General features: G+C 39.7%; 1 protein-coding gene across 1 annotated transcript in view; it reads left to right on the forward strand.

The window, feature by feature from the left end:
- Positions 1 to 6057: 6057 nt before the first annotated feature.
- LOC310934646 (potassium channel subfamily K member 10-like) overlaps positions 6058 to 12033 on the forward strand; it is a gene marked incomplete at both ends in the record, with an annotated part of 43558 nt that continues 37582 nt past the window's right edge. The window contains 2 exons of the mRNA XM_083898433.1: positions 6058 to 6112; positions 8793 to 9178. Of these exons, the coding sequence (XP_083754559.1) occupies positions 6058 to 6112; positions 8793 to 9178 (441 nt within the window). The remainder of the gene's footprint in view (positions 6113 to 8792; positions 9179 to 12033) is intronic.

Consider the following 12033-nt stretch of genomic DNA (forward strand, 5'->3'; position numbering starts at 1 on the left):
GACCACAACAGTCTTCACTACAGGCTGTGATAAACCCAGTGATCCAGATGATCCTGGCATTTAAAGACTTTTTCACTTTTTATTCTTGTCATTGTGTATTGTATGTTTTGGGTAACATCTACTGCACGTCTGTCCGTCCAGGGAGTGGATCCCTCACCTGTGGTTCTCCCTAAGGTTTCTACCCTTTTTCCCTGTTATAAGGGTTTTTTCCCTGGTAGTTTTTCCTTACCCTGGTCGAAGGTCTAAGGACAGAGGATGTTACCAACCCTGTGAAGTCCTGTGAGACAAACTATGTTTTGTAAACTGTGGGCTATATAAATAAAGATTGATTGATTGATTGATTGATTGATTGATTGATTGTTTTTTCTTTTTATCAATCAGACTTATTATCAACAGTCTTCATAGACACAGTACTGTTTTCATGAGCTGCGTATGTTCTTCTGAACAACACAGGCAGGTCTTTCCCCAGTCTGTGGGTCCACTCCACGAAGTGACGGTAAGGTGTTAGGTGATATTACTGTCTGTAAAACAACGATTATAACATTAGCGAATCGAAGTATCTGTTCTTACATTAGCATAGATGTAAATGAACTGTAAATATGCTAATGTTAGCTCAGCTGGCGTTACATATAAACATGGATAAATGTGGTGGTAAAAATAAATATAAAACAAGATACTCACTTTATACGGAGGCGGCCATTTATCCCGTTTCCTTCATCCACCGGGCCGGCGCCCGCTACCCCTGTTGCCCGTCAGGCTGAGTTGGAGCGAACGGCAGCGGCTCGCTCCGGCCGGACCAAGTTGCTCCAGATCCAACCAGTGCCAGGCCGAAGTGCGCGTAGCTCCGCTCCACTGCGGCCTGGTTCTGGCCACACTCAGCCAGAGCTGCTAGCCAGAGCCGGTGGCGGTCCATTCAAGTGCCCACAAAAAGTTCTCCAGGTAACCAGATCCGGCTGCGGGCACTGCCAAAAAGCAGGTATTTTCCCCCGTAGCCATATCAGTTTGAAAACTACATTCTGTCATTATCTTCTCAGTTTACAAGGCCAAATTAAAGAGAGCGAGAGCCGGTGATAATTTTTAGCAAAGATGGCAGACACTGTGTTTACATTCTGGGAATGAAGTCTTGTCCATTCTGGGAAGTCTCGTCCCCCTATGGGTGAGTCTAAAAAGTGCAGAACTAATGTTGTAGTTTCAACACTGAAACGAAGCGGACCCTACCAGGGCGTAAAAACTGAGGGAGGGAAGCATTTTTTTTTTAAATTATTACTGCTTTTCTAGCAATACAAAGCCACATGCAAATCAGTAAAGTGTTCCTTTAAGTATTTTACAGTTTTTCTCAATTGTTTACACACACATTCTGGTACTTGAGACACAATGACCACAACAGGTAACTCATGCACCAACCCCCTGAACCAACTCTGCTAAACTTCAAGCACAATTCCTGCTTTACACTCAAATTGCAGTTGTAAAAAACCTACTATGCAAACTGACTCATCACATGGGAAAACACCTGTCACAGTTTTACAATTTGCAATCAGTGCATGAGCATAAACGGGTTGTGTTTTGTATGTACACCACTGCATGTGCAACTTTGTGTTGGTTGGGATGTACAGTGTACATTGTTTTTGTGGGAAATACATAGGAATAAAATATATGTGTTATTGTGTATTTGTGTGTTTTGAGTATAAAAACAATCCATCCATTTTCTACCACTCCATCCTCCATCGTCCATCATAGGGCCTATAAAAACAATATTCTAAAATATTTTACACAAACTCAAAAAAAAAAAAAAAGGCAAATCACAAAACACGAATATAAATCACAAACGCAAAACAAAAAACACAAACGCAAAACAAAAATCACAAACGGAAATCACAAACACAAAACAAAAAATGCAAATCACAAAACAAACACCAAACACAAAGTATAAAAACAATCCATCCATTATCTACCACTTCATCCTCCACCAGAGGGTCGCGGGGTGACATAGGGCGATCGGTGGGGTCACACCCTGGACAGTTCACCAGTCCATCACAGGGCCACATATAGAGACACACAATTATTCACTCACACTCTCACACCTACGGTCAATTTACTACACCAACCGTGGGCCCCCTATAAATAGCCCCTTCTAAAATATTTTACACACTTATGTATGTAGTGTCTCTAGTAAGTGTAACACTAAACAAAATGAAAAGGCCTAATTCATTATGATCAATGAAGAAGAAGTGTTTTCCATTCATCATAGTGTTTTGCATTGAGCACATCAGTGTTCAACTGGTTCTTATAAATGTCTATTGATATGATGGTTTGTGTGTCATTTGAAAACAAAATACCATTTTGAGAAGAAATAACATTGTTTTGAATGTTAAGTTTCATTTTGCAGGAGAATTGAGGGGTTTTGCCCATTGTGTGTGTGTTTTTGGATTTTGTGTGTAGAGTTCTGAGAGCATGAGGCAAGCTTTCAGAAAATGTGTGTAAACAATCGAGAAATACTGTAAATGTTGACGAGGTGCTTCTATTTTGACCGGCGCAGCTTCTCTAGACTTTACGGTACTAGTTGAGCGAATCCGGAAATCCACCGATCAATTGCATTCGACTTGAGCATCCCACGTGACGCCACTTAAAGTCAATCAAATCTGAGAGAAGACGGAGAGAAAAGAGTGTTTACAGGGAGAGAAGACACAGAGAAAAGAGAGTTTACAGCGAGAGAAGACAGAGAAAAGAGAGTTTACAGCGAGAGAAGACGGAGAGAAAAGAGAGTTTACAGAGAGAGAAGACACAGAGAAAAGAGAGTTTACAGCGAGAGAAGACGGAGAGAAAAGAGAGTTTACAGCGAGAGAAGACGGAGAGAAAAGTGCGTTTACAGCGAGATAAGACAGAAAAAAGTGCGTTTACAGCGAGAGAAGACAGAGACGAGTGAGTGATACAGGTAGAGAAGAGTGTGTCAGAGAAAAATAATTAACATGGCGCTCTCTAAGAAGAGAAAAGTGGACAGCAAAAATAGAGCTTTCAACCCAGAATGGACAGATTCATTCATGTTCAATCTCCCCCTGGAAGCACAAAACCAGTCTGTCTCATATGTTCAGAGACAGTGGCACTCGTAAAAAGTGCCAACGTGAAATGCTACTATGAGACCATACACAACATTTTTGACCAAACACACCCACTTAAATCTGAACTTAGGTCACAGAAAATAAGCACTCTCAGAGCTTCTTTTCCTTTAAGAGAGAAGAAATAATACATATGTTCAGTGTTACATCTATATAATTGTATAAAAATTACAATAAATATTGTCGAAATGTTTTTTATTGTTCTTTCTGTATTTGATCTGACAGTCAGTTGTTGATTACATGCAGACTATGAGGCTACTTCACCTGTATATCCCACTACTAAATAATAATGCAAGTTAGACATTATGATGTTCAGGATTTTTGCTTGAGGAAATTTTCACAAACCTATTAGAATTTTAGTTGATTATCCCTGGTATCCAGTGTCCATATATATATTATTTATTTATTTTTGTATAAAATGCATCTGTTTTACCTTTCTTTAACCCCTTGCTTGTTATTGTGTTTTCTACTTTTGCGGTCTGCACACGTCTGTCTTAACTGTTATTTAGCAGCTGTAACAAGTGAGTTTCCCCTTTTGGGGATGAATAATTTTCATCTTATCTTTGAATTTTGACTTAGACTGAAGTTAAATAATATTTTGAACCAGATCCTCTTTCTCATAGGACATTTAAATGTCCCATAAATATCTGTCCTAAATGTACAACCCTTGAACATGCATGAGACTGTTTCATTGGCTTTGAGATGAAAATGTTTGAGTGAAATACTCCTTTTCAGAGGCAACTTCAGAGAACCCACAAACATGTCAATGTTAACATTATAAATATGTTAAGGGTTAATTATTGGTGTGCTTTGTACAGGGTCCTACAATAGATAACCTTCCTTTAAACCTACTTTCATGTCAGTCCTCACCACAAATACACTCAATCCAAGTAGAAAACATTCTTCTTCTTTGGAAGAATATGAACAAACTTCTTTTGACAAAAGATATACTGACTTTATCTGTACAAGGCATAGGAAAGTGTGATACAATATCATAGCTGGGCCTGAAATCATAAATTCACAGCAAATGATGTGAGAAACCACTAACTGAGAAAATGAACTGTATAGGTATATTGTTTATTTGTTTGTTGTTATGTTCACTTCAGTTTTTAAAGGTGCATTATGTAATAAATCTAAAGCAACTGTCCATAAAGACCTCCTAATATGTCACAGAGACTCAGGAATAATGTTCATATAACAAACTGAACTCACCAACAACAACAGTACAGACAACATATTTGCATTAAAAAAAACCTTTTGGCATGTGGCGCCACCTACCGCCGTCTACCAATCATTGCAGTCAGTAGAGTCTCAGCTGCCGCACAACCACGGGTTGCCGGTTACGCCAGAAAAAGAAACCTAAAAGACCGATTTTGTTGCAGCTGTAGCAGTTAGCATCCGCCGCTAACCCCCGCTTCCAAGCTCATTACAACGGCTCTACTGCTCGTCACAACATAACACAAGAGGCTCACGTTGTCGATGACATTTTACCCTTGGCAAATACCACTGGTGCTTTACTTTAGTAGCCAAGTTAACTCTTCCTCTAGTAACCGAGTAACGTTAGCCCAATGTAATTTGCCGTTTAAAACACGTAGCAGAACGACCTAACAAGGTAGTGTTATCGTGCGTTGTCTATTGCTCTCTGAAACACAAACACTTCTGAAATATAGAAGAAGTGTTGTATCACTAATACACAATTAAATCATGCTCAATATGTATGGCTGAAAAATGTCCCCCTACCGCTCTCAAGTCACAACAAGAGGAAAATCGTTGGTAACTTGACCGCCAACACAAGGAAGCTGGTTCAAAAAGAGTTTGCGAATACGTAGTCTGAAGCAGTTTGAATCTTCTTCTTACTGCCACCTTCAGGGTGTAATAAGTATTTCAATCTTAATTCACTGAAATTAAATGGTTTGTGTTTTTTGTACACATGACGAAAGACACAATTACATGGACTCTATTAGAAAAAAATATTTCAACTGAACAAAAACATGTTTTTAATTTTAAGTAAACTGAAAATAATATACAGTGCACAAATCACCTCATTCACTTTTTTGAGTGTTCATTGCCTGCAATCTTGTGGCTTTTATTAACCTGGTCTGTGAAATCACTTTAAACTCTGTTTGTAAATAGTGCTATACAGATAAAGTATATTATTATTGTTATAATACATCATCATCATCACATCATCATCATTATTATTAAGGTCAACTGTATTCGATGTTGGTGTTTATTCAGTCAAGGATTTGGATGCAGGACAGTGTATTTTACTCAATGTGTGCTTAAGCTTATACACCAAGGAACTGCATAATGAATTTTGCGTCATAGGAATGTTAGCATTACATTACTTCTGCTTCTTCACCTTTCCTTTCTTTTCCTTTCATTTAGCCTCCTTTCTGTTCTTTTCTATTTTCTCCCTTTCTTCCTATCCTCCTTTCATTTCATTTATTTTCCTCAGAGGAGAAAGACCTGTCATGTTCCAGTAAACTGACGTCGTGTCTCGTACACGCAGCCGCCTGAGCACGCTTGTGCGGCGCGTCGTGGCGTGAAGATCCTACCAAAACGCAGCAGCAGCATCAGCATCAGCAGCATCAGCAGCAGCAGCAGACGCAGTTTTGCACTGCTATTACAACCTGACGTAAATACGCTAGCGGGGGAAAACCTGCACAATGTAAAGATTATATTTCTTTGATGGGCACCGTGTCCCGCTGCGCGCCCACGGATGGTGTTTACTCCACACTGCAGACTGTGATGCGGCGATCAGTGGGTGTGCGCGTCTTGACACCGAACTACATCCAGCATCTCCAGCAGCAGCAGCAGCAGCAGCCGAGGGCGATGTGTTTTTACTCCCTGCCCAACTACATCCTCTCTCGGTTAAAGGATCCGAGCTACACAAGAGACTAAAACGTTTATTTTCCGCAGCAGCAACAGCCAACAAATCAAGATGAAATTTCCCACTGAGAATCCAAGAAAACCAGGGAGCATGAACCCTCCACCAGGTTAGACCATCACTTCAACTCATGCATTGTTTTTGTAAATGCTGCAGTGTGAGATTACAGCTGTTCCTACACTTAACTCCACTCTGTAAGTGGTTAGTTATTTTCTAAGAGAAGTTTCTCTTTTGAAATGACATGATGTGTCAGTGAGTCAGTTCCTGTCTTCATCATCATTTACCTGCTCTTTTATACTTAAGGCAGATCCAGGCTTTACAATAATTGACTTCCCAGAAAAGGAACAGTAAATGAACAGGCAGTCTATACATACTGGTTTAATGTGGATCAGTGTAAACACTGGAGCCTCCATGAATCTGATGTAGTGAAACACACACACCACACACAACATATATTTATGCAGATTTTCTGGTTAGGAATAGCCTCATTTAGGACCATTTTTTTCTCCATGGTGACTATCGGTCCTGACAATGTCACTGTTTATACAAGAGAAGGTCCTAAAGAGGCTACATAAAATGAATACACACACACACACACAGGGATTTCCTCGAATTGTGGCTGCACAGAGGCTCTGGAAGAATACGTAAAGACGAGTGTCCTAGGGTGATGCAGTAGAGAGAGATGTGCTCTCCTCACTCAGCAGAGTGTGGCTGATACATTACCTCATCCAGCAGCAGGGAGATGCCCCTCAAATCCAGCATGTGTGTCACGTCCTGCACCACATGTTCAACCAGCCATCGCATCTTGTGTAAATGCAGCGGTGAAACGCAGATTTCTGGTTCAACTAAAATACTTCACACACAGGTGAACGGCTGTTGATTGTCAGCCACATAGACTGCAACAGTGATGTCTGCCCAGCAGGCTACAAGTAGCCTAGCCAGTAAAGTGAGCCACTGTTTGTTCAGCTGTGGTTGGATTTCTGCTGCACGATTAGTAGAGTAACCATAATACTGACTGCGTATATTATATTATTATCGGTTAAATATTTTAGGACAGTCAGAATCATCCTGAGCAGAACAGCCTCCCGAACGTCACAGTACACATGCTTGGGCTAGATTACTTGTGAGCTGCTGGGAGACATCACTGTGGCAGACGATCAACAGCCGTTCACCTGTGTATGAAGTATTTCGACGACCTTCCGGTTTTACTGAAATCCACTCACACGTTGTACTGAAATACTCTCATATAATATACTGAAATTGCACTTGTATGTGAGAGAATACTTTTTCAGAAGTGTATGTGAGAGCATTTCACATGTGACCTAAGTGATCACAACTCCCCAACTGATTATATCTACACATTTACAGAGTATATATATATATATACACTCTGTAGTTCTGTTACTACTACACAACACACATTGTACACCAGCATGCTTCTGATAGATGATTGGCAGCAGCATCACAGGAGGTGTGACTTTAAGCCAAGTATTGCCTTTAATATTTGAACCATGTAAATACCTTCTGTGAGGTATAGTAGAAAAGTCATTTCTATTTTTTTTTTTTTACTTTTTTGATTCAAGGTTTACTCATATTTTTCCAGAGCCTTCAAATGCTCCCCAATCTTTCTCCACATGCAGAACAAGATCACAATATGCTCTTGACATTCTTAGATAAAACAGACACAAGAATAAAGGGATAGTACAGGTTTTTAAAGTGTGGTTTGTATGAGGTCAATCTGTGTCTTAGAATAATGTGTGCTGCTTATTAGGCAGCTGCCACCCCCAAACATCATTTTCCTGTTGGAAGAGTGTGTAACGGTGCGATAATGTGGTAACATATTATTAAGATATTGTTTTTCCTTGTGTCCCCGTTGGCAACCATGTTTTTAGTGGGAGCAAGCCTCTGTGTCTCAGTCTTCACTTACTACTGTGTGTTAGCATCTTTTTGTGGAATTAAAGGTTGTCTGTATTTATCTAGAATTTTCCAATGTAGTGGCACATTCAGACACGCACAATCACACACACACTCTTCTGTCTCACTCACCAATGCCAATTACACATTATCGGCATGGCCGCTGGGGCAGGTTACGGCTCAGTGTTCGATAACTGAGTGCCTTTGTCTCCACGAGCCACTGCTGCTGCACCGTTCACAATGTAGAGTAAGTCTATAGCACTTTTATGAAGTTGGAGGACTCATAAGAGACAGATTATTAGAAGATATTGTCTTCTTGGTAGAATTGGTAAAAATCCACACAGCAGAAGATGCAAAGATATTTCGTTATCTTAGTGCAACACATATGAGCTGAATCACAGGGTGCACATGTGATTATATATAGAATACTGACACATGTAGCATTATGTAGACTGTCACTGTGAAGTAGCTGGGATTGTCTAATTTGGGACTCAATATAATATTTTTTCAATGTAAACCTTCTGCCTGTCCACATTTAGGACAAGTCTGATGTGCAGGTTGTCAAATTAGAAGCAACAGGGAATAGTTATGAAATGTGTTGATCCAGTATTGTACTCAACTGGTAGTTAATCAGTATCACACATAGACACATCTTGTTTTTAGTTTTGTTGGAGGTTCAAGATACAGATAAGGAGAGTAAGGTTTGTTACTGTCTCATACAAATCTCTCTGTCGTGTTGTTAAATATTCTAAGTAAGTAATTCATAAAGTGATTGGCTTCAACATTAACAGATAACTGGATTTAATGTTGTTGCTAAATAATGTACAGGAATGATTATTTGCTATATCACACAGAGTGCATTTCCTTTCTTTCAGTGCCAGTCCAGACCAACTTGGTCCCCCCAAAGAAGGTGCAACCGGGCATGCTTCAGTCCAGCCTGGTGCATGCCAGTGTTGCCACCATGCAGAACCCAATGGGCTGCTCCCTGCCAAGGCTCTCTGCCTCCCCCCGCCCTGCAAGCGTGGTGGCCAGCATGGAGGCGGTGGCTGACGGCTCTGCCCCGTTCACCATGATGAAGCTGAAGACGGTGCTGGCAGTGTTTGTGGTAGTGGTGGCCTACCTGGTGGCAGGCGGTCTGGTGTTCCAGGCACTGGAGCAGCCCTTTGAAAACAACCAGAAGATTGCCATCACAGCAGAGAAGGCTGCCTTCCTGCAGAAACACCACTGTGTGACCCCAGATGAGTTGGAGGCTATCATCAAGGTAAGAGCATCTGCCACTTGATTCTCCAGCCTTTCCTTGGTCCTGCATGTGCTCCCTCGTGGGCACTCAGGTCTACTGAAACCTGAGATTCACATCGATCTGAAGCCATTCAAGCTCCACACATACTCCACTCTCCCAGACACCCTGGAAGTGGATATAAACCACACTGACCTGTCTCACACACTAACTTCTGAAAGTCTCTTGTACATCCTTAAAATTAAATTTTTAATGTTTTGGCACATCTTAAACTTCACATGAATGATTCATTGATGAACTGGATCTATATGGGGTCTGTTTTTTGAACAAAAAAAATGATGTTCCATTTATGTCATTGTGGGAAGTTGAAATGAGCAGGACAAGAACAACCAAACATATAGCCAATGACATTATGAACTATCTTTAGTACTGTATTTTTTTTTGTATTATTTATTGTCCAATTAAGACTCAAAAACACACAGGCAGCCTACAGTATGTATTGTGGACAGTGTATTGGAAAGATGCAACAACATTTGCAAAAACTCAAATCTGATGACGCAAGAAAAAACACAAATCCATGCTGAATGAAAATGGGACAACAGCCTTGCAATAAATCCAAACCACAGTTGTATACGTTTAGTTTTCTCATTAATTTATGCAGTGCACAGAACATTAAATGTGCAAGTTAAGAATAGAAGAGAAATTTTCTCTTCTATTCTTAACTAGCACTGAGAGACTCCGAGTCCTCACTGTGCTCCATGTTGTGCTCATCAGACTACTGTTGAAGATAAGCCCTGAGGGAAATAAAAGTCTAATGGGAGCAGAAATACTATCTGATCAGGAAACAGACATCAAAACAACACTAGCAACCTACTGTAAATCCAACTGCAGCACTAGGAGATTAAACTGTGTCACTGAAAAATGTATATAAAAATGTAATATAGAATGAAGAGACATTTTTGTTCAATAAAATATATATATTTTTTCTTTAGAAATAATGTATAATACAGCAACAGTTAGTGTCAACTGTCCTTTATGGTTCCAGGTGTGTTATTGTTTGACTAAAGAAGCCACAGCAACAATCTTCTCCATATGTATTAATAATAATATACTACGATGAGCATGATTTTAACAATCACGTCACAGGGCTCAGAGGGCGTGCTCGAGTCAATAAAACAAAAATAATAACAAAGGCAGTAAATAGATCATATGTTTATTTTGCAATACATAACAAAGGCAGACACAACAACAGTTTTCAAACATAAACATCAAACATTTTACTTTCACAATAAGTACTGACATGTTTAGCAAAGTTCTAATATAAATATTAAAAACACTCACCCATGTTGCAAGGTTAACAATTGCTTTAGAAAAAAATGTGGGTTACCACCAAAATGAAAAAATCAAGATCTCTACAAAAACATAATCACCTTAGTGGCGGTAATGACTCTCACTTTTATCTTTATATTTATATAGTTAATCTTTTATATTTTTACAAATGACTGTAGGTCAAGTAAGTCATTCTTTTTTTCCGGATGTGCTCGTCAAACACCTCTCAATTCTCACCATCTTAGTCTCTAACACTGTCTCTCTATTTGATTGGCAGGGCCTGGCTTTGCTTTGTCTGAAGAGAACTTGACTTTTCGCTTGCACAACAAATTGTTAAAAATGTAAAACTTTCATGGGCTTGTGCAGAGTAGGTGTGGCTAGATACTGTACCAGTCTATGTGTCCAATATGGATATTTTAAACAGCTTAGCTATAATTAAGTCATTGTGTAAAGGTCGACCACTATGGCTTTTTCTATGGCAGATTTTTAGAAATCAGGGCAGCCGATGGCTGATGGGGTGTTTTTGGCCCATATGTTGAACAGAGTTTTTGTTTTTGTGACTTAGCAACATTTATCATCAGAAACAAACATCATAGAAACAAACAGTATGTGAAGCCTCACATTATCCTCTCTTGGAAGAGAGGTGAAGTGTCTTCAACTGAACTAAAGAAAGTCCAGTTATTTAAACAGTTAAGTTATTGAATATAGAATGACCTGGATGACTGAGACCCATCACATCAATCAATCAATCAATCTGTCTTTATTTGTATAGCCCACAGTTTACAAAACATAGTTGGTCTCACAGGACTTCACAGGGTTGGTAACATCCTCTGTCCTTAGACCTTCGACCAGGGTAAGGAAAAACTACCAGGGAAAAAACCCTTGTAACAGGGAAAAAGGGTAGAAACCTTAGGGAGAACCACAGGTGAGGGATCCACTCCCTGGACGGACAGACGTGCAGTAGATGTTACCCAAAACATACAATACACAATGACAAGAATAAAAAGTGAAAAAGTCACTGGGTTTGTCACAGGAGACGGAGTCCTCTTTCCTGTCCTGACCTCATGTGGTTCACTGGTGTCAGCAGAACTGTAAGAGATTAAAATCAGTTAGTCACATCCATGACATCCCTGTTGTCACCAATTATGAACACACAATGAGCGTCAGTCTACACATTATTTGTTTATACAATAAAATTGAGAAAATAAAACATTAACAACTTCAGTTATAGCGTCAAAAGCCAAGGAAAACTGATGTGCACAACCAGATGAAACATGCTAAATGTCTGAAGGAGCGTTATCGCAGGTCATTCCTCTCTGCAGCTGTTAGACTGTACAACAAGCACTGCTCTCAGTAGACCACACGTAACCAGGCTCCTCATCCCATGTGCAATATACTGTCTTTTTATACATGTGCAATATATATCCCATGCTAAATCTCTGTCTAATGTAAATATCTAGTCCATAATGTATATATTCTGGAAATTGTTTATTTTGTACACTATACATTCTACCCTTTTTAATTTTTTATATAGTCTTAGTGTTAAAGTG

The sequence above is a fragment of the Microchirus variegatus genome, assembly GCF_963457635.1.
Source record: "Microchirus variegatus genome assembly, chromosome: 12".
In the NCBI taxonomy this organism is placed as follows: domain Eukaryota; kingdom Metazoa; phylum Chordata; class Actinopteri; order Pleuronectiformes; family Soleidae; genus Microchirus; species Microchirus variegatus.